This window comes from Triticum aestivum, chromosome 1A, assembly GCF_018294505.1.
Source record: "Triticum aestivum cultivar Chinese Spring chromosome 1A, IWGSC CS RefSeq v2.1, whole genome shotgun sequence".
NCBI lineage: Eukaryota > Viridiplantae > Streptophyta > Magnoliopsida > Poales > Poaceae > Triticum > Triticum aestivum.
In genome coordinates this window covers 466,827,781-466,852,213 of record NC_057794.1, presented here as the reverse complement: position 1 = coordinate 466,852,213, position 24,433 = coordinate 466,827,781, and the positions used below count along the sequence as shown (strand labels likewise).

The 24,433-nt window shown below is 47.5% G+C and overlaps 1 protein-coding gene across 1 annotated transcript; it reads right to left on the bottom strand.

Annotated features, from left to right (window-relative positions):
- Positions 1-21,856: 21,856 nt before the first annotated feature.
- On the bottom strand, positions 21,857-22,976 carry LOC123149251 (uncharacterized). Its single transcript, XM_044568906.1, has 3 exons — positions 22,881-22,976; positions 22,452-22,678; positions 21,857-22,306 (listed from the first exon to the last, which is right to left on the bottom strand). The coding sequence occupies exons 1-3, from the start codon at positions 22,974-22,976 to the stop codon at positions 21,982-21,984; spliced, it is 648 nt and encodes a 215-aa protein (XP_044424841.1). The 3' UTR covers positions 21,857-21,981.
- Positions 22,977-24,433: the final 1,457 nt, after the last annotated feature.

Below are 24,433 nucleotides of genomic sequence, written 5' to 3'. Positions count from 1 at the left end.
AAGGCCGCTCGGCAAGTCTCGGTCCAATCCAAAAATGTTTAATCCCACACACGAAAGAGAGGTAGAAATGACCACCGGAGGAGAACGAAGCGCCGGAATGCAAAACGGACAACGGGGAAAATGCTCGAATGCATGAGACGAACATGTATGCAAATGCAATGCACATGATGACATGATATGAGATGCATGACAACGATAATAACACACGGAGACAAAAACCCGAACCCGAGAAAATAAAATAACTTAAGGCCGGAAACGCAAGAGTTGGAGTACATATTGGGTAAATCACATCCGGGGTGTTACAACACTCCACCACTACGAAAGGATCTCATCCTGAGAACTAGGACTGAAAGAACGCCGGGTATTCAGAACGGAGGTGATCCTCGCGTTCCCAGGTAGCTTCACGGTCGGAATGGTGTGACCACTTGACTTTGAGGAATTTGATTGACTTGTTGCGAGTCTTGCGTTCAGTCTCTTCAAGAATAGCCACGGGGTGCTCACGATATGAGAGATCTTCTTGGAGCTCAATGTCCTCGAAGTTGACGGTGCGGTCCGGAGTCTTGAAGCACTTTCGAAGCTGAGAGACATGGAACACGTCATGAACATTTGCAAAGTTTGAAGGAAGCTCGAGTTGATAGGCGAGATTACCTCTCTTGCTGACAATCTTGAAAGGTCCCACATATCTGGGGCAAGCTTCCCATTGATACCGAAGCGATGAGTACCTTTCTTTGGAGAGACGCGGAGGTAAACATGATCTCCGGTCTCGAAAGCCAAATCACGGTGCTTACTATCATAGTAGCTCTTCTGACGGGATTGGGCTGCTTTGAGGTTATCTCGAATAACTTTACACATTTCCTCTGCCTCTGTGATTAAGTCATTTCCGAGAAGCTGACGTTCACTGGTTTCGGACCAGTTGAGAGGGGTACGGCACTTCCTGCCATAGAGAATTTCAAATGGTGCCTTGCCCGAACTTGCTTGAAAACTGTTGTTGTAGGAGAATTCAGCATAAGGAAGACAATCCTCCCACTTCATGCCAAAGGAGATCACACAAGCCCTGAGCATATCTTTAAGAATCTGGTTGACACGCTCGACTTGACCGCTATTTTGAGGATGGAAAGCTATGCTGAAGCGGATGTTGGTGCCCATGGCCTTCTGAAAAGAATCCCAAAACTTGGAGGTAAAGATGTTGCCACGGTCTGAAGAGATCACTTGTGGGATACCGTGCAGAGAGACAATTCAAGAGGTATAGAGTTCCACCAATTGAGCTGCAGTGATTGATTCTTTGATAGGCAGAAAGTGAGCCACTTTGGTGAGTTTGTCGATGACAACGAATATAGCATCATTGCCACGCTTGGACTTTGGAAACCCAGTCACGAAGTCCATCTCAATGTGGTCGAACTTCCATTCTGGAATGGCAAGAGGTTGGAGGAGACCCGCTGGCCTTTGGAGTTCTACCTTCACTCTTCTCTAGATATCACACTCATTCATGAATTGAGCAATCTCGCGCTTCATTCGAGTCCACCAATAAGCCTGCTCGAGGTCCTGATACATCTTCGTGCTCCCAGGGTGGATGGAGAGGAGAGAATTGGGAGCCTCATTCATGATCACTTTACGGAGGTCACCTTTGGGCACAACAATACGATCCTCGAAGAAGAGAGTATCCTTGTCATCAAGGCGGTAGCACTTGTACTTGGGTTGACTCTTGGCAATCCCAATCTTCACCTTTTTCACCATAGCATCCAGAAGCTGGGCTTGGCGAATCTGGTCTTCCAAGGTAGGAGAGACTTGAAGGTTGGCGAGGAAACCTTGAGGAACAACTTGCAGATTAAGTTTGCGGAAAGCTTCACAAAGCTCGGGTTGATAAGGCTTGAGAATCAGACTGTTGCAATAAGCCTTCCTGCTCAATGCGTCAGCAATCACATTGGCCTTGCCTGGAGTATACTCGATACTCGGATTATACTCTTGAATCATTTCGACCCATCGAGTTTGCCTGAGGTTGAGATTAGGCTGAGTGAAGATGTACTTGAGACTCTTGTGGTCAGTGATGATGTCCACTTTTCTTCCCAATAAGAGATGTCTCCAAGTCAAAAGAGCATGCACAACTGCCGCCAACTCGAGATCATGAGTGGGGTAGTTCTTTTCGTTGGGCTTCAACTGGCGAGAGGTATAAGCCACAACTTTCTTCTCTTGCATCAATACTGCGCCAACACCTTGGATAGAGGAATCACAAAAGACCTCATACGGTTTGGAGGCATCAGGCGGAGTCAGAACTGGAGCGGTGACCAATTTCTCTTTCAAAGTGTTGAAAGCAATGTCACACTCCGGAGACCAAACGTACTTCACGTGCTTCTGGAGACCAATTCATCCATTAACAGGTTCAAACAAGCATGGCAAAAATGCATTTGACAAACAGATTTCAGACTTAGTGAAATTAACACTTGTCTAGAATTTCAGATCAGATAGCACTCTTCGGAGCATGAAAACAAAATGCTACATGATCTGAACATGGCAAAGTAAAGCATGGCATGGAGCTACTCAAAGAGCTTAACAAAAGTCCCTTAGTGACCTTGAGCCAAAAGGGATCAGAAAATACAATTGCAAGCATGTGAACATGGCAAAAACATAATCAGTTTTCAGACTTAGTGAAAACTGGAGCATGCTGAAAACAGATATCAAGTAGGCATCTTTACGAGCTCGATGCACTCACTACAGAGCATATTATGACAATATAAGCATACACCCATTAAGAATACACAAAATGCAAGCTAGACATGGCAAGAACAATACCATAGCGTGCACGGATCAACTACAACATCATCGGCAAAATCGCTAACAAGTAGACAATCTGCCCGGATTCACGAAATGACAAAAGTAGAGCTCGATTGACTCAAGCTAGGGTACTCCATAATTGCAAACAAAGACATGGATGGATAGAGCACTACAAGATTCACAAATATCCTTACCGATCATCCTCAAAAGAGGCACGGATCACTAGGAAACAACAAGAACATATGGCCATATGAGATAAACAGCTGAAGGACTTAGTGGAAATGCTAAGTCCCTGAAATCAGCATTAACAAATGCCTCACTTTGCAAGCTCGTGCTAGTCACCACATATATCACAAAAATACATGGGTTGCACCTCTGGAAAGATGGTAAAACCCCTACCAAAACATAGGTGGAGCTCATGAGCATATCATGCACACAATAATCATGGCAAAAATGACAAATATCTAAATGGAGCAGCAGATCTAACAATTATCTCAAGTAGCACTCTTCTAACAGCATTTCGGGCATCAAGATGAACTCATATGAAAATGATGCAATGAGATGAAATGATGTACTCTCTGAGGCGAACATTTTGATATGCTATATGCCCAGAACGGAGCTATGGATGAGGAGTTACGATGCGATGAACAGGAGCAAATAAATTAGGGTTTCGGGGCAAAAGTCAACCCAAACGGGATCTCAGATCCAGATCCGAGGCCCGCCGTTCAAGGTTCATCCTCACCGGAGATGAAGCTCGCCGGAGTCGAACTTGGCACGAAGGAGGGGCTCGCCGGCCGGGAGGAGGAGGACGTCGGCGCGGAGGAGCGGCGAGGGGTGGCCCGGTGGCGGCGTGGCGGCCGACGGCGTCGCGGCGAGGTGGCTCAGCCGCCGGAGTCGGCGATGTGGGGCGGCGGGCGGCCGCGGCGACCCGGGGTGGCGGCCGGCTCGGAGGAAGACGGCGACAGGGAGCTCCGGATCGGCGGCGGGGCGACGGGCGCGGGGCGGGCCGCGGGGACCGGCCTCGGGCCCGGCGGGCCTGGCACGGCGATGTGGGGCGCGGAGGCAGCGGCGAATGACAGCGTGCCACGTGGCGGCGGCAGGGCTGGGCGGACGTGTCCGGCGCCGTCCGGACGTGTCCGGCGCCGTCCGGACGTGTCCGGCGCCGTCTGGACATGTGCGGCGGCGGCGGATCTAAGATTTTTAGGGTTTCGGGGGAGGAGACCCGGGATTTGGAATGGGGGGTCTTTGTATAGACATAGAGCGAGCTAGGAGAGTCCAATGGAGGTGCGGTTTTCAGCCACGCGATCGTGATTGAATGCTCTAGATGATGGAGAGGGTTTTGGTGGGTTTTGGGCCAAATTAGAGGGGTGTTGGGCTGCAACACACACGAGGCATTTTCGGTCCCTTGGTTAACAGTTGGAGTATCAAACGAAGTCTGCATGATACGAAACTTGACAGGCGGTCTACCGGTAGTAAACCAAGGCCGCTCGGCAAGTCTTGGTCCAATCCGAAAATGTTTAATCCCAGACATGAAAGAAAGGTAGAAATGACCACCGGAGGAGAACGAAGCGCCGGAATGCAAAACGGACAACGGGGAAAATGCTCGAATGCATGAGACGAACACGTATGCAAATGCAATGCACATGATGACATGATATGAGATGCATGACAACAATAATAACACACGGAGACAAAAACCCGAACCCGAGAAAATAAATTAACTTAAGGCCGGAAACGCAAGAGTTGGAGTACATATTGGGTAAATCACATCCGGGGTGTTACAACACTCCACCACTACGAAAGGATCTCGTCCCGAGATCTAGGACTGAAAGAACGCCGGGTATTCAGAACGGAGGTGATCCTCGCATTCCCAGGTAGCTTCACGGTCGGAATGGTGTGACCACTTGACTTTGAGGAATTTGATTGACTTGTTGCGAGTCTTGCGTTCAGTCTCTTCAAGAATAGCCACGGGGTGCTCACGATACGAGAGATCTTCTTGGAGCTCAATGTACTCGAATCTGACGGTGCGGTCCGGAGTCTTGAAGCACTTTCGAAGCTGAGAGACATGGAACACGTCATGAACATTTGCAAAGTTTGAAGGAAGCTCGAGTTGATAGGCGAGATCGCCTCTCTTGCTAACAATCTTGAAAGGTCCCACGTATCTGGGGCAAGCTTCCCTTTGATACCGAAGCCATGAGTACCTTTCATTGGAGAGACGCGGAGGTAAACATGATCTCCGATCTCGAAAGCCAAATCACGGTGCTTACTATCATAGTAGCTCTTCTGACGGGTTTGGGCTGCTTTGAGGTTATCTCGAATGACTTTGCACATTTCCTCTGCCTCTGTGATTAAGTCATTTCCAAGAAGCTGACATTCACCGGTTTCGGACCAGTTGAGAGGGGTACGGCACTTCCTGCCATAGAGAATTTCAAATGGGGCCTTGCCCGAACTTGCTTGAAAACTGTTGTTGTAGGAGAATTCAGCATAAGGAAGACAATCCTCCCACTTCATGCCGAAGGAGATCACACAAGTCCTGAGCATATCTTTAAGAATCTGGCTGACACGCTCGACTTGACCGCTATTTTGAGGATGGAAAGCTGTGCTGAAGCGGATGTTGGTGCCCATGGCCTTCTGAAAAGAATCCCAAAACTTGGAGGTAAAGATGCTGCCACGGTCTGAAGAGATCACTTGTGGGATACCGTGCAGAGAGACAATTTCAGAGGTATAGAGTTCCGCCAATTGAGTTGCAGTGATTGACTCTTTGATAGGCAGAAAGTGAGCCACTTTGGTGAGTTTGTCGATGACAACGAATATAGCATCATTGCCACGCTTGGACTTTGGAAACCCAGTCACGAAGTCCATCTCAATGTGGTCGAACTTCCATTCTGGAATGGCAAGAGGTTGGAGGAGACCCGCTGACCTTTGGTGTTCTGCCTTCACTCTTCTGCAGACATCACACTCATTCATGAATTGAGCAATCTCGCACTTCATTCGAGTCCACCAATAAGCCTGCTTGAGGTCCTGATACATCTTCGTGCTCCCAGGGTGGATGGAGAGGAGAGAATTGTGAGCCTCGTTCATGATCACTTTACGGAGGTCACTTTTGGGCACAACAATATGATCCTCGATGAAGAGAGTATCCTTGACATCAAGGCGGTAGCACTTGCACTTGGGTTGACTCTTGGCAATCCCAATCTTCACCTTTTTCACCATAGCATCCAGAAGCTGGGCTTGGCGAATCTGGTCTTCCAAGGTAGGAGAGACTTGAAGGTTGGCGAGGAAACCTTGAGGAACAACTTGCAGATTAAGTTTGCGGAAAGCTTCACAAAGCTCGGGTTGATAAGGCTTGAGAATCAGACTGTTGCAATAAGCCTTCCTGCTCAATGCGTCAGCAATCACATTGGCCTTGCCTGGAGTATACTCGATACTCGGATTATACTCTTGAATCATTTCGACCCATCGAGTTTGCCTGAGGTTGAGATTAGGCTGAGTGAAGATGTACTTGAGACTCTTGTGGTCAGTGAAGATGTCCACTTTTCTTCCCAATAAGAGATGTCTCCAAGTCAAAAGAGCATGCACAACTGCCGCCAACTCGAGATCATGAGTGGGGTAGTTCTTTTCGTTGGGCTTCAACTGGCAAGAGGTATAAGCCACAACTTTCTTCTCTTGCATCAATACTGCGCCAACACCTTGGAGAGAGGAATCACAAAAGACCTCATACGGTTTGGAGTCATCAGGCGGAGTCAGAACTGGAGCGGTGACCAATTTCTCTTTCAAAGTGTTGAAAGCAATGTCACACTCCGGAGACCAAACGTACTTCACGTGCTTTTGGAGACCAATTCATCCATTAACAGGTTCAAACAAGCATGGCAAAAATGCATTTGACAAACAGATTTCAGACTTAGTGAAATTAACACTTGTCTGGAATTTCAGATCAGATAGCACTCTTCGGAGCATGAAAACAAAATGCTACAGGATCTGAACATGGCAAAGTAAAGCATGGCATGGAGCTACTCAAAGAGCTTAACAAAAGTCCCTTAGTGACCTTGAGCCAAAAGGGATCAGAAAATACAATTGCAAGCATGTGAACATGGCAAAAACATAATCAGTTTTCAGACTTAGTGAAAACTGGAGCATGCTGAAAACAGATATCAAGTAGGCATGTTTACGAGCTCGATGCACTCACTACAGAGCATATTATGACAATCTAAGCATACCCCATCAAGAATACACAAAATGCAAGCCAGACATGGCAAGAACAATACCATAGCATGCACAGATCAACTACAACATCATCGGCAAAATCGCTAACAAGTAGACAATCTGCCCGGATTCACGAAATGACAAAAGTAGAGCTCGATTGACTCAAGCTAGGGTACTCCATAATTGCAAACAAATACATGGATGGATAGAGCACTACAAGATTCACAAATATCCTTACCGATCATCCTCAAAAGAGGCACGGATCACTAGGAAACAACAAGAACATATGGCCATATGAGATAAACAGCTGAAGGACTTAGTGGAAATGCTAAGTCCCTGAAATCAGCATTAACAAATGCCTCACTTTGCAAGCTCGTGCTAGTCACCACATATATCACAAAAATACATGGGTTGCACCTCTGGAAAGATGGCAAAACCCCTACCAAAACATAGGTGGAGCTCATGAGCATATCATGCACACAATAATCATGGCAAAAATGACAAATATCTAAATGGAGCAGCAGATCTAACAATTATCTCAAGTAGCACTCTTCTAACAGCATTTCGGGCATCAAGATGAACTCATATGAAAATGATGCAATGAGATAAAATGATGTACTCTCTGAGGCGAACATTTTGATATGCTATATGCCCAAAACGGAGCTACGGATGGGGTGTTACGATGCGATGAATAGGAGCAAATAAATTAGGGTTTCGGGGCAAAAGTCAACCCAAACGGGATCTCAGATCCAGATCCGGGGCACGCCGTTCAAGGTTCGTCCTCACCGGAGATGAAGCTCGCCGGAGTCGAACTTGGCACGGAGGAGGGGCTCGCCGGCCGGGAGGAGGAGGACGTCGGCGCGGAGGAGCGGCGAGGGGCGGCCCGGTGGCGGCGCGGCGGCCGGCGGCGTCGCGGCGAGGTGGCTCAGCCGCCGGAGTCGGCGATGTGGGGCGGCGGGCGGCCGCGGCGACCCGGGGTGGCGGCCGGCTCGGAGGAAGACGGCGACAGGGAGCTCCGGATCGGCGGCGGGGCGACGGGCGCGGGGCGGGCCGCGGGGACCGGCCTCGGGCCCGGCGGGCCTGGCACGGCGATGTGGGGCGCGGAGGCAGCGGCGAATGACAGCGTGCCACGTGGCGGCGGCAGGGCTGGGCGGACGTGTCCGGCGCCGTCTGGACATGTGCGGCGGCGGCGGATCTAAGATTTTTAGGGTTTCGGGGGAGGAGACCCGGGATTTGGAATGGGGGGTCTTTGTATAGACATAGAGCGAGCTAGGAGAGTCCAATGGAGGTGCGGTTTTCAGCCACGCGATCGTGATTGAATGCTCTAGATGATGGAGAGGGTTTTGGTGGGTTTTGGGCCAAATTAGAGGGGTGTTGGGCTGCAACACACACGAGGCATTTTCGGTCCCTCGGTTAACAGTTGGAGTATCAAACGAAGTCTGCATGATACGAAACTTGACAGGCGGTCTACCGGTAGTAAACCAAGGCCGCTCGGCAAGTCTCGGTCCAATCCGAAAATGTTTAATCCCAGACACGAAAGAAAGGTAGAAATGACCACCGGAGGAGAACGAAGCGCCGGAATGCAAAACGGACAATGGGGAAAATGCTCGAATGCATGAGACGAACACGTATGCAAATGCAATGCACATGATGACATGATATGAGATGCATGACAACAACAATAACACATGGAGACAAAAACCCGAACCCGAGAAAATAAAATAACTTAAGGCCGGAAACGCAAGAGTTGGAGTACATATTGGGTAAATCACATCCGGGGTGTTACAACACTCCACCACTACGAAAGGATCTCGTCCCGAGATCTAGGACTGAAAGAACGTCGGGTATTCAGAACGGAGGTGATCCTCGCATTCCCAGGTAGCTTCACGGTCGGAATGGTGTGACCACTTGACTTTGAGGAATTTGATTGACTTGTTGCGAGTCTTGCGTTCAGTCTCTTCAAGAATAGCCACGGGGTGCTCACGATATGAGAGATCTTCTTGGAGCTCAATGTACTCGAATCTGACGGTGCGGTCTGGAGTCTTGAAGCACTTTCGAAGCTGAGAGACATGGAACACGTCATGAACATTTGCAAAGTTTGAAGGAAGCTCGAGTTGATAGGCGAGATCGCCTCTCTTGCTAACAATCTTGAAAGGTCCCACGTATCTGGGGCAAGCTTCCCTTTGATACCGAAGCCATGAGTACCTTTCATTGGAGAGACGCGGAGGTAAACATGATCTCCGATCTCGAAAGCCAAATCACGGTGCTTACTATCATAGTAGCTCTTCTGACGGGTTTGGGCTGCTTTGAGATTATCTCGAATGACTTTGCACATTTCCTCTGCCTCTGTGATTAAGTCATTTCCAAGAAGCTGACATTCACCGGTTTCGGACCAGTTGAGAGGGGTACGGCACTTCCTGCCATAGAGAATTTCAAATGGGGCCTTGCCCGAACTTGCTTGAAAACTGTTGTTGTAGGAGAATTCAGCATAAGGAAGACAATCCTCCCACTTCATGCCGAAGGAGATCACACAAGCCCTGAGCATATCTTTAAGAATCTGGCTGACACGCTCGACTTGACCACTATTTTGAGGATGGAAAGCTGTGCTGAAGTGGATGTTGGTGCCCATGGCCTTCTAAAAAGAATCCCAAAACTTGGAGGTAAAGATGCTGCCACGGTCTGAAGAGATCACTTGTGGGATACCGTGCAGAGAGACAATTCGAGAGGTGTAGAGTTCCGCCAATTGAGCTATAGTGATTGACTCTTTTATAGGCAGAAAGTGAGCCACTTTGGTGAGTTTGTCGATGACAACGAATATAGCATCATTGCCACGCTTGGACTTTGGAAACCCAGTCACGAAGTCCATCTCAATGTGGTCGAACTTCCATTCTGGAATGGCAAGAGGTTGGAGGAGACCCACTGGCCTTTGGTGTTCTGCCTTCACTCTTCTGCAGACATCACACTCATTCATGAATTGAGCAATCTCGCGCTTCATTCGAGTCCACCAATAAGCCTGCTTGAGGTCCTGATACATCTTCATGCTCCCAGGGTGGATGGAGAGGAGAGAATTGTGAGCCTCGTTCATGATCACTTTACGGAGGTCACCTTTGGGCACAACAATACGATCCTCGAAGAAGAGAGTATCCTTGTCATCAAGGCGGTAGCACTTGTACTTGGGTTGAATCTTGGCAATCCCAATCTTCACCTTTTTCACCATAGCATCCAGAAGCTGAGCTTGGCGAATCTAGTCTTCCAAGGTAGGAGAGACTTGAAGGTTGGCGAGGAAACCTTGAGGAACAACTTGCAGATTAAGTTTGCGGAAAGCTTCACAAAGCTTGGGTTGATAAGGCTTGAGAATCAGACTGTTGCAATAAGCCTTCCTGCTCGATGCGTCAGCAATCACATTGGCCTTGCCTGGAGTATACTCGATACTTGGATTATGCTCTTGAATCATTTCGACCCATCGAGTTTGCCTGAGGTTGAGATTAGGCTGAGTGAAGATGTACTTGAGACTCTTGTGGTCAGTGAAGATGTCCACTTTTCTTCCCAACAAGAGATGTCTCCAAGTCAAAAGAGCATGCACAACTACCGCCAACTCGAGATCATGAGTGTGGTAGTTCTTTTCGTTGGGCTTCAACTGGCGAGAGGTATAAGCCACAACTTTCTTCTCTTGCATCAATACTGCGCCAACACCTTGGAGAGAGGCATCACAAAAGACCTCGTACGGTTTGGATTCATCAGGCGGAGTCAGAACTGGAGCGGTGACCAATTTTTCTTTCAAAGTGTTGAAACCAATGTCACACTCCGGAGACCAAACTTACTTGACGTGCTTCTAGAGAAGATTTGAGAGAGGCTTCGCGATCTTAGAAAAGTTTTCAACGAATCTTCGGCAATAACTTGCGAGACCGAGGAAGCTACGGAGTTGCCTCACGTTCTGAGGAGGTTCCCAATTCACAATTGCAGACACCTTCTCAGGATTCACCACAATGCCCTTGGCAGAGATGATATGACCAAGATAAAGAACCTCATCAAGCCAAAATTCGCACTTGGAGAACTTGGCGTAGAACTGGTGTTCCCTCAACTTATCGAGTACCAAACGCAAGTGCTTGGCATGATCTTCCTTGTTCTTCGAGAAAACCAGAATGTCGTCGAGATAGACCAAAACAAAGTCATTGGTGTAGGCGTTGAAGATGAAGTTCATCATGCGAGAGAAAGTCGGAGGAGCGTTGACGAGGCCAAAAGACATGACAGTGTATTCATATGAACCATAGCTTGTCCTAAAAGCCATCTTGGGAATATCTTGTTCACGGATTCGAATCTGATGATAACCCATACGCAGATCAAGCTTGGAGAATACTTGGGCACCTTTGAGTTGTTCGAACAGCTCGTTGATGTTGGGAAGTGGGTATTTGTTCTTGATGGTCTTCTTGTTCAATGGACGGTATTCAACACAAAGTTGGTCCGTTCCATCCTTCTTCTTCACAAAAAGAACACCACAACCCCACGGAGAAGAACTAGGTCGGATGAGGCCCATTCTCTCTTGAACATTGAGTTGCTTCTTCAGCTCCTTCAACTCTTCAGGTCCGAGCTTGTAAGGACGCTTGCACACATGTTCCGTGCCAGGCTCAAAATCGATAACGAATTCAACTGGCCGGTGCGGAGGCATTCCTGGAAGCTCTTCTGGAAAGACGTCTTGATATTCGCAAACGACTAGAATTTGCGAGATAGCATCCAGTTCACCCTTCTCATTGAGAGAAAACAGACGGATAGTATTATCCCGAGCGGCAAAGACAATTACATCCTCAGACGAATGAGTCAATTGAATCTGCCTGGCTGCACAATCAGGCAGAGAATGAGCCTTGTGCTTAGATAGCCAATCCATCCCGAGAATAAGATCAATATCCAAGTTACCAAGAACCATTGGAGAAGCCAGAAACTTGAAATCACCCATCATAATAGAAATATCCGGAATCTCATGGTTAGCGAGCAAACATCTACCCGGAGAGACAACTGCTAACGGTGTATGCATAACTTGGGAAAACAACTCATGCTTAGATGCAAAAGGTTTCGAGATGAAACAATGCGATGCACCAGTGTCAAAAAGAACTTTTGCAGGAACATCATTAACAGGAAGGTTACCCATGATGACATCTGACGAGTCCTCTGCCTGAGCTGCGTTCACCATATTGACCTTGGCGTACTTGGGGTTATGCTTGACCACAGCTGTACTTGTCGATCTCACAGGAGGAGGAGGAGGGAGACGCCTCTGATTCAAGCATTTGTTGGCATAGTGACCCTTCTGTTGGCACTTGTTGCACGTGACCTCTGAAAGCGGACGGTGATACGAAGCACTCGGTCTTGGAGCTTGAGACGAAGTCTTGTTCTGAAAGCCAGGGTTGGGTGGGTGGGAAGATCCACTGCCACCTTTGCTCTTCTGCTGATACGACTGACGAAACGGAGGAGGAGGAAGCCAATACTTCTGCTGCTTGGCCACTTGAGTAGAGGAAGAAGGAGTAGTGTCTCTGACTCGCTTCTTGGAAGCATCACACCTCAGTTGAGCGGCCTCTTGCTTCAAAGCCATGTTGTAGAACTCATCGTATCTCAAGGGCTCAAAGAGAACAAGAGCTAGCTGAATTTCTTCTCTGAGACCACCCCTGAACTGGTATATCATGCTCTTCTCATCAGGGACGTCCTGCTTGGCAAAGCGGGCGAGCTTCTGAAACAACTTGTTGTAGTCATAGACAGACAAAGAGCCTTGCTTCAGGTTGCGGAATTCCTCACGCTTGCTTTCAACCACGCTCTGAGGAATATGATGAGCTCTGAAATCTTGACGGAATTCATCCCAAGTGATCACACGTCCACCTCTGGAGTCCTTGTACTGCTGGAACCATTCTGCAGCTTGATCTTTGAGTTGGAAGGATGCGAACTTGACAAAGTCCTCAGGCCTGACGTTACTGCACTCGAAATGCTTGCACAGATCCACGAGCCAATCGTCAGCATCAGTTGCCTCAACACAATTACTGAAAGTCTTTAGCCCGTTAGCAAGGAACTGGTTGAGTGTAGCAAAGTGATTCTGATTGTTGCCTTGGTTACCTTGGTTGCCTTGATTGCGCTCTTGAAGAATTTGCATGATCAATTGTGTGTTTGCATTGGTTGCAGCCATCACAGCTTGCCATGCCTCCGGAGGAGGTGGAGGTGGTGGCGGATCTTGATTCTGATTCTGATTGGTGCTCTTAGCGGGAGCCATCCTGAAGAGGTTGACCACCGTTAGCACATTGACAGATAAAATGAAGCTGAATCCAACGGAATGAAAACTGCAACATAAAGTCTTCCCATCCGAACAAAATGAACGAATGTATTCCTCTTGAAATGGTCACATATCCATAATTTGAGGAGCCACTTAGAATTTAGGTAGAGAAATAAATCAACAAGGTACGGATCAAGAATGAATACTCGGTAAGAAATCCCAATCTCAAACCAAATATCCGTGGAAGAAGAACTAGAGCTACAAGAATTCCCACCTATGGAATTCTCGAACCTTTCCGGTTATGCAATCAGGTGTTGGGGATACAGGGGAAGCATAATATCTCACCCAAATCTAGCAAATCCTACATCCAGCTGTATCCATCCTTCAACACATAACCGAGAAAAACTTCGGAAACCATCTACCTCAACCTTCGAAAAGCATCCGTTATACAAGTTATGGCGATACTCCCGAACTCCCACCCCAGTACTGGGTGGCGTTGAGGTTATCTCACCAACGAACTGCATAAAAGAGATTTTCGATGTCGGCGTACTAAACTCAGGTATTCCAGAACTGCAACGATAAAATTATGACGACAACACCTTGGAGCTCAACTCCCCAGGACACTTCCACAAAACCCCTGACAGGAGGCACCAAGACAATGTTCTCGTCATAAAACCATCGGAATGATTCCAAGATACCCGCGTGATCCTAAAAAAAATTTAGTGAAATTTGAGAAGAGAAGAGTCAAAACTCTACGTCAGGATGCCTTACCAGAGCAATGAGGAGACTGGGAAGTAAAAAGAATTCCTAAACTCTCCGATATATAATTCCTAAATGACTCAAAACATTTTTCTAGACACAACTCGGCTGCTAAAACGATCAAGCAATGGGGCTCCTAAGGTCGGGGAAGGCTCTGATTACCAACTTGTAACACCCTCGATGCGACTATAGCTCCCACGTGTCGAGGCACGACTTAGAGACATAATCGCATTGAAGGCATATGTCGCAAGTTAGGCTATCTTCACAACATCCCATGTAATATAGATAATAAAAGGGGAGATAACATAGTTGGCTTACACTGGCCACATCAATCAAAGTGCATGAATAACATTACATCATCCAAACACTCATGGCCCGACTACGGCGCCAAAATAAAAGATAACCCAACATGCGACACGGTCCCGATCACCCCAACTGGGCACCACTACTGATCATCAGGGAAAGACACGTAGTATCGTTGAGAGTCCTCGTCGAACTTCCACTTGAGCTCAAGCACGTCACCTGGAGCGGAATCATCAGGCCCTGCAACTGGTTTGGAAGTAATCTGTGAGCCACAGAGACTCAGCAATCTCGCACCCTCGCGATCAAGTCTATTTAAGCTTAAAGGTAAGGCTAGGTAAAAATATGTGGAGCTGCAGCAAGCGACTAGCATATATGGTGGCTATCCTGTTCGCAAAAGAGAGCAAGAAGAGAGGGCAAAGCGCGAACGAGAAACTAGAGAACACCTTGCGCAAGCATTACTCCAACACCGTGTTCGCTTCCAGGACTCCGCCGAGAAGAGACCATCACGGTAAGTCACACTGTTGATTCATTTTAATTAAGTTAAGGTTCAAGTTATCTACAACCGAACATTAACAAATTCCCATCTGCCCATAACCGCGGGCACGGCTTTCAAAAGTTCAAATCCTTGTAGGGGAGTCCCAACTTACCCCATGACAAGCTCTCACGGTCAACGAAGGAATAGACCTCCTCCCGAGACATTCCGATCAGACTCGGTACCTCGGTTCTTCAAGACACTTCGACAGGTTAAAACTAATCCAGCAACACCGCCCGAATGTGCCGACAAATCCCGATAGGAGCTGCACATATCTCGTTCTCAGGGCACACTCAGATTGTCCAAACTTTCGGTAGGCCAGCCCAGCGTTGCCCCTGGTGGCCACCGGCGGCTGACGAGGTGGACCAACACTCAGAGGAGCACTGGCCCGGGGGGTTTAAAATAAGATGACCCTCGGGCTCCGGAAACCCAAGGGAAAAAGGGCTAGGTAGCAAATGGTAAAACCAAGGTTGGGCATTGCTGGAAAAGCTTTAATCAAGGCGAACTATCAAGGGGTTCCCATTATCACCCAACCGCGTAAGGAACGCAAAATCCGGGAACATAACACCGATATGACGGAAACTAGGGCGGCAAGAGTGGAACAAAACGCTAGGCGAGAGGCCGAGCCTTCCACCCTTTACCAAGTATATAGATGCATTAAGATAACATGGCAATATAATGATATCCCAACAAGTAAATAATGTTCCAACAAGGAACGGTCTCCAATCTTCACCTGCAACTAGCAACGCTATAAGAGGGGCTGAGCAAAGCGGTAACATAGCCAATCAACGGTTTGCTAGGACATGGTGGTTTAGAGGTTTGACATGGCAATTTGGGAGGCTTGAAAGCAAGTGGTAGGCATCATCGCATAGGCATAGCAAAAGAGCGAGCATCTAGCAAAGCAAAGATAGTAGTGATTTCGTGGGTATGATCATCTTGCCTGCAAAGTTGTCAGAATTGACTGGATCCTCGAAAGCAAACTCAACGGGCTCCTCGTTAGCGAACTCGTCTCCCGGCTCTACCCAAACAAGACAAACAAGAAAACGGAACACAATCAACCACGTGCAAAGCTCAAACAATATGATGCAAAGATGGTATGCTATGCGGGATGCGATGCGGGATGCATATGCAAGATGTGACAGGGAATGCATGAACCTGGCCTCAACTTGGAAATCCAAGTGTGCCACTGGAAAGATGATATGAAATCGCTTGAAAACGATATAAAGAACGCCGGAATCGGAGTTACGGTTTGGAAATGGCAAGCAATTCAAATATGACCACGTTCTGCGATTTACAACAAGTAGCCATCTAAATGCAATAAGATGAACATGCTACAGCACACAAACATGACATCAAAATATATGGAAGGAATCCATTCATGATACTTAACAAAAGTCTAGCACTGAGCTACGGCCAATTCATCCATTAACAGGTTCAAACATGCATGGCAAAAATGCATTTGACAAACAGATTTCAGACTTAGTGAAATTAACACTTGTCTGGAATTTCAGATCAGATAGCACTCTTCGGAGTATGAAAACAAAATGCTACAGGATCTGAACATGGCAAAGTAAAGCATGGAATGGAGCTACTCAAAGAGCTTAACAAAAGTCCCGTAGTGACCTTGCGCCAAAAGGGATCAGAAAATACAATTGCAAGCATGTGAACATGGCAAAAACATAATCAGTTTTCAGACTTAGTGAAAACTGGAGCATGCTGAAAACAGATATTAAGTAGGCATGTTTACGAGCTCGATGCACTCACTACAGAGCATGTCATGACAATCTAAGCATACACCCATCAAGAATACACAAAATGCAAGCTAGACATGGCAAGAACAATACCATAGCATGCACGGATCAACTACAACATCATCGGCAAAATCGCTAACAAGTAGACAATCTGCCCAGATTCACGAAATGACAAAAGTAGAGCTTGATTGACTCAAGCTAGGGTGCTCCATAATTGCAAACAAAGACATGGATGGATAGAGCACTATAAGATTCACAAAACATCCTTACTGATCATCCTCAAAAGAGGCACGGATCAATAGGAAACAACAAGAACATATGGCCATATAAGATAAACAGCTCAAGGACTTAGTGGAAATGCTAAGTCCCTGAAATCAGCATTAACAAATGCCTCACTTTGCAAGCTCATGCTAGTCACCACACACATCACAAAAATACATGGGTTGCACCTCTGGAAAGATGGCAAAACCCCTAACAAAACATAGGTAGAGCTCATGGGCATATCATGCACACAACAATCATGGCAAAAATGACAAATATCTAAATGGAGCAGCAGATCTGACAATTATCTCAAGTAGCACTCTTCTAACAGCATTTCGGGCATCAAGATGAACTCAAATGAAAATGACGCAATGAGATGAAATGATGTACTCTCTGAGACGAACATTTTGATATGATATATGCCCAAAACGGAGCTACAGATGAGGAGTTACGATGCGATGAATAGGAGCAAATAAATTAGGGTTTTGGGGCAAAAGTCAACCCAAACGGTATCTCAAATCCAGATCCGGGGCACGCGGTTCGAGGTTCGTCCTCGCCGGAGATGAAGCTCGCCGGAGTCGAACTTGGCGCGGAGGAGGGGCTCGCCGGCCAGGAGGAGGAGGATGTCGACGCGGAGGAGCGGCGAGGGGCGGCCCGGTGGCGGCGCGGCGAGGTGGCTCGGCCGTCGGAGTCGGCGATGTGGGGCGGCGGGCGGCCGCGGCGACCCGGGGCGGCGGTCGGCTCGGAGGAAGACGGTGGCGCGGAGCTCCAGATCGGCGGCGGGGCGACGGGCGCGGTGCGGGCCCCGAGGCCGGCGGGCTTGGCGCGGCGATATGGGGCGCGGAGGCGGCGGCGAATGACAGCGCGCCACATGGCGGCAGCGGGGCTGGGCGGACGTGTCCGGCGCCGTCCGGACGTGTCTAGCGGAGGCGGATCTGGGATTTTTAGGGTTTCGGGGGAGGAGACCCGGGATTTGGAATGGGGGTCTTTATATAGACATAGAGGGAGCTAGGAGAGTCCAAATGAGGTGCGGTTTTTGGCCACGCGATTGTGATCGAATGCTCTAGATGATGGAGAGGGTTTTGGTGGGTTTTGGGCCAAATTGGAGGGGTGTTGGGCTGCAACACACACGAGGCCTTTTCGGTCCCTCGGTTAACCGTTGGAGTATCAAACGAAGTCCAAATGATATGAAACTTGACAGGCGGTCTACCGGTAGTAAACCAAGGTCGCTCGGCAAGTCTCGGTCCAATCCAGAAATGTTTAATCCCCACACATTAAATAAAGGTAGAAATGACCACCGGAGGAGAATGAAGCGCCGGAATGCAAAACGGACAACGGGGAAAATGCTCGAATGCATGAGACAAACACGTATGCAAATGCAATGCACATGATGACATGATATGAGATGCATGAAAACGATAATAACACACGGAGACAAAAACCCGAACCCGAGAAAATAAAATAACTTAAGGCCGAAAACGCAAGAGTTGGAGTACATATTGGGTAAATCACATCCGGGGTGTTACAATTATTGACTCTAGTGCAAGTGGGAGACTGTTGGAAATATGCCCTAGAGTCAATAATAAAATGGTTATTATTATATTTCCTTATTCATGATAATTGTCTATTGTTCATGCTATAATTGTGTTATCAGGAAATCGTAATACATGTGTGAATACATAGACCACAACATGTCCCTAGTGAGCGTCTAGTTGACTAGCTCGTTGATCAATAGATGGTTACGGTTTCCTGACCATGGACATTGGATGTCATTGATAACGGGATCACATCATTAGGAGAATGATGTGATGGACAAGACCCAATCCTAAGCATAGCACAAGATCGTGTAGTTCGTCTGCTAAAGCTTTTCTAATGTCAAGTATCTTTTCCTTAGACCATGAGATTGTGCAACTCCCGGATACCGTGGGAATGCTTTGGGTGTGCCAAACGTCACAACGTAACTGGGTGGCTATAAAGGTGCACTACGGGTATCTCTGAAAGTATCTGTTGGGTTGGCACGAATCGAGACAGGGATTTGTTACTCCGTATGACAGAGAGGTATCTCTGGGCCCACTCGATAAGACATCATCGTAATGAGCTCAATGTGACTAAGGGGTTGGTCACGGGATGATGTGTTATGGAACTAGTAAAGAGACTTGCCGTAACGAGATTGAACAAGGTATCGGTATACCGACGATCGAATCTCGGGCAAGTGCTATACCGGTAGACAAAGGGAATTGTATACGGGATTGATTGAATCCTCGACATCGTGATTCATCCGATGAGATCATCATGGAACATGTGGGAGCCAACATGGGTATCCAGATCCCGCTGTTGGTTAATGGCTGGAGAGATGTCTCGGTCATGTCTGCATGATTCCCGAACCCGTAGGGTCTACACACTTAAGATTCGATGACGCTAGGGTTATAGGGAAAGTTTGTACGTGGTTACTGAATGTTGTTCGGAGTCCCGGATGAGATCCTGGACGTAACGAGGAGTTCTAGAATGGTCCGGAGACAAAGATTTATATATGGGAAGTCCTTATTCGGTCGCTAGAACTATTCGGGGGTTTATCGGTATTGTACCGGGACTACCGAAAGGGTTCCGGGGGTCCACCGGGAGGGTCCACCTGCCCCAGAGGGCCCTATGGGCTGAATATGGAGGGGGAACCAGCCCATAGGTGGGCTGGGCGCCAAACTCCCTAGGGCCCATGCGCCTTGGGTTTTGGGGAACCCTAAAGGGGGCGCGCCCCCTTGGCTTGGGGGGCAAAGCCTTCCCCCTTGGCCGCCGCCCCCTCCCCCCCTCTAGATCCATCTAGAGGGGGCCGGCCCCCTCTCCCTTGCTCCTATGAATAGAGGGGAGGTGGGAGGGCAGCCGCACCACATCCAAGGCGCAGCCCTCCCCCTCTCCAACACCTCCTCCTCCTCCCGCGACGCTTGGCGAAGCCCTGCCGGAGTACCACGCTGCTCCAACACTACCACGTCGTCGTGCTGCTGCTGGACGGAGTCTTCCCCAACCTCTCCCTCTCTCCTTGCTGGATCAAGGTGTAGGAGATGTCATCGGCTTGCACGTGTGTTGAACGCGGAGGCGCCGTTGTTCGGCGCTTGGATCGGAATCAACCGCGATCCGAATCGCCACGAGTACGACTCCCTCATCCGCGTTCTTGTAACGCTTCCGTGCCGCGATCTTCAAGGGTATGAAGATGCACTCCCCTCTCTCTCGTTGCTAGTTTCTCCATAGATTGATCTTGGTGATGCGTAGAAAATTTTAAATTTCTGCAACGATCCCCAACATCAAACATGGTGTTAACTTCCTCCAAATACATATGATCCTGCAATCAAAGCACCTAACCAAGATTTATACGTTTTAAACAAATGTGGGATGAAGTATGAGCGAAAATCGGCAAAAACCCATGATATAAAACAGAGACATCATCTACTTTAATAATATCATCACAAAAACTTAAATAATCTTAACTATAAAGTAACTAAATGAGGATTTGAACCCCCCCCCCCTACAAAAAACATTTCCCTATTTGACTTGGATATAGAGTTACAACGTTTCTAGTAAGAAATGGAGGGGGGGTGCAGAAACAACTGGTGAACAAATTGGCATTTGAGTTAACTCCCAACAAGGGGGGGGGGCATTTAATCAGTTCACCACAAAAGAGAACCTGAATAATCTTAACTACTCCCTTCGTTTTGTATACAAGGGCACTTTGTTTTTGTGTCAAACTTGGACTTATCATATTGGTCAACAAAATATGGGTTATATACTTATATGTCATAACAAAATATACCATCGAAAAGTGCATCCATTGGCATGTTTTTTGTGGGAGATAACTCAAATTTTGTTGGTAAAATTAATGGTCAAAATTAGACATAAAAAGTGAAGTGGCCTTGTATAAAAATGGCGGGGGTAGCTAAGGATTTGACACCCAAATTTTCTATTTTAGAAGGATCTAAGGTTACATCGATTCTAGAAAAATCAATAGGGAAAACACAAAATTGTCATCTGCCTTTGTGCGCGGGCTGAATCAACGACCAAATACAAGACCGACAACACAGGGAAATCAACACAAATACCACGAGGATTGCATCAAAGCATGAACAAAACCACCGTTGAAAAACTTGTTATAGGGGGAAAAGAAACCTAAACCCTAGAACTTGACCCACCTGAGAAACAAGAGGGGAGAAGAACTGAGGAAGCGAAGCAGAAACGACACCAATCCACACTAGTATAGTGCTACTGACAATAACCTAAAAACCAACAATCCAAATTGAAGCGTTTAAAAAGAAACTATGAAAGCAGCCCATCAATCTTAGAAAATTAAACTAAAAAAAGAACGTTCAAACCTCCCCACGCACGAATCATGATACGAACAAACCCACATCCATGAATTCGACTTAGTTGCCCGCCAAAAAAAAGAGAGCGCCGATACTTCAGGTGCCTAAAAAACAGTTCGCATCAGTCACATTCAATCCTACCCGAACAGTTCGAAGGTCGTCTTCCTCCTCCCACTATCTTCCTCAACGCATGATCCAATCCAGCAGCCCTTGCGCAATCAGACCCAACCATCCTATTACCCGCGGCTGGCGGGCGCTACCGTGTGCCACCTCGCCGCCCCGCCCTCTCCCCGCCGTCGTGCTGACATCGCCCCTGCTATTCCTCTAAGTCGCGCCCAGATGAACAACTCCGCCACCCCACCCCACCCCACCCCTCCCGCCCTCCACCCCTGGTTACGTTACGGGCTAGCTCCTGCCGGTTCCCACTCATACACGACTTGGCCTCGCCGTGGCCGGCGCTCCTCACATCGTCCTTGCCTTCGGCCTAAAGTGACTGGGGTCACGACAAATTTCAGGCACATGATATTTAGCAAAAATGATAAAAAAATCGACTGTACCAAAAAAAGAATCAAATGACCGAAGAACGGCGAACACGAGTAAATAAATTAAAATGGTGGAGTTGGTACCGCTCATTGCACAATCTGAAAGCTCAAACACGCCAAACTTGCACAACAAAAGCTCTCTGGAACAGAAATGACACAAATCGGAATCAATTACCACAACCGGAAGACATGGCAGTTGTGACGGAAGCAAGACAACACTAAACCAAGAGTACATCGAAAGGAGACGGTAGAAGCAAGAGTACGCCTTCTACACCGCTTGCGACTGCTGTTGAGCGACAGCAGGCTGGCCGATCGCGATGCCGTCGTGCTTGGTCTCGCCCGCCGACGACGGCCCCGCCACGGCGCCCAGGGTAGCGGTAGTACCAGCACCCGCCGCCGCCGCCATCGCCACGTAAAGCACGATGTAAGATATGATCCCGAGCACGGTGGCGAGGATGCTCAGAATGGCGCCCATCCTGAAGACGCCGTCCTTGAGGTAGGTACATCCCTGGCCCTGTGGAGTTCTGCGGGTCATGGGGGCATTCCCGAACGCACCTTGCAAGAAGAACCACTCCGCGATCAACGCTGCTATCCTGCACACACATACACAACATATTCATCACCCGTTGATTTGATCGTCGTCACCTCCATCGATCGAACGAACCCTCGACATGCCTACCAGTGGCTTCCACTGTGCCACACATGCATCATGTATGGACTATGAGCACGGAAGCTCACCATGAGACGAGGCAGAGGAGGGCGCCAAGGCCAATGACCCTCTTGGACCTGGAACGCTTGGACCCGGAGAAGCCGGCGCCCCGAGGCTTGCAGCAGCCGCAGCAGCCGCCGACGGCGGAGGCGGTGATCTGGACCACCAGCAGCAGGAGGGCCGCCACTAGCCCCAGTGCGTATGCCGGGTTGTCAGGGTACACGCACTCGTTTCTGGATATCTTGATGTCATTCGGCTGCGCGCCACAAGCGTCGCCGGTCCGTTTTAGTTTTCTTCAGATGCATACTACTACGTACTACTCTCTCCGTTCAGAATTACTTGTCGTAGAAATAGATGTATCTAGACGTATTTTAGTTTTAGATACATCTATTTTCGAGACAAGTAATTTCGAACCGACGGACGGAGTACTTAGATTACGAGACTACTAATGTACTTACCGTGAGCTTGGCGCCCTCGGCGATCAACCCCAGCACAGCGCTTGCCACCCCAAAAACCGCTACCACGACGGACAAGATGATCACGCCCGTCTTCATTTCTCTCGCTGATGTTTCAGTTGATGTCTCGCTCTCGTTGGCTGCTTCCTCTTTTGGTCCCAGATTACTAAGATCGGGAAGCCGCCGTGTGAGATGGATGGATACAAGCCGTGTTCTGATGCTTTATATACGGAGCACGTCGCATGCTCTATTAGTTTTCCACGACAGGTGCAATCACGCGTACTCTTTTGTCCATAAGCAAACGAACAAACATTGTCTCGCACTGGCTGGCGAGGACCGCGAGGTTAAGGCTCACGATCATGCATAGTCGTATCCGAAAGGATCATCTAACGACAAGCCTGGAATGCCTAATGATGACCCAGCTGCTGGTTTAAGCAAAGGAGACCCTTTTATTGCCATTTAGCTGTATGTAAGTGGCATGAAATTTTATTGCGGGTCAGTCGATCGAGAGTAGTTTTCTACCCACAGGCTCGGTGCACCCACGCAAGAAAATGTATCAAGACATTTTATAACATTCTGAAATTTTGTGCGAATGATTATCAACAAATGTTATGGGCGTTTGCAAAACTTGATGCTCAAATAACATTCGAGGAGCTCTCTATAAAAAAGACTTTTTTATAAAGAACTCCTCGAATTTTATTTGACCACAAAACTTTGCACGCCCCCATAACATTTGTTGATTATCATTCCCGAAAAGTTTCAGAATTTTTTGCTATGTCTTCTTACGTGGGTGCACCATGGGTGCACGGAAGGTGGGTGCAGCCACTACTTTCTTCAGTCGATTTTGTGTGCCGTTGATCTTGCTTTGCGATTCTTATTTTGTTTCCCTGGTTTGTTCTATGAGGTGCTTGGATTGTGTTAATAAACAAAGCCCATTACCAGGTGCGACCCAGCTAATCCCTTTCCTTCATTTGTTTTTTCTGTTTTTTTCAGTTTTTATCTCCTTTTGCTTTTATTTTCATATTTCTTTATTACTTGATTTTTTTTCTTTTCTTTTGTGGGTATTTTTGGCATGTTGGGTGAGTGTAAAATGTATGCACACAAATACTATATAATATATGCCAAAATTGCTTTATTATATGATTAATTTTTGCATATTAAAAAAGAGATTTCAGTGTAAAGTTGTGTGTGTGTGTGTGTGTGTGTGTGTTATTTTTCTTATTAAAGGATAATACCTATGCCACTAATTTATTATTCCTTATAAATTTTTTTAGTTTAGCTTAGTTTATTTTCTTCTACAAGGGTATTACAAATGCCACTAATTAATTCGTTTTGTAGGAAATTTATTATTTGCAAAAATTACATTATCATATGTTTATTCTTGCATATTTAAAAAAGCGCAATTTGTGTATATTGTGTGTAATCTTTTTATTTTTGCACATATTTTCATTTTCTTAAAGGGTAGTACTTATGCCACAAATTCAGTCTTTTATAGAAAACTTCATTTTTTATATTATTTTTTAGTATATTAGTGTAGGGGAATGAGAAGTCCAGAG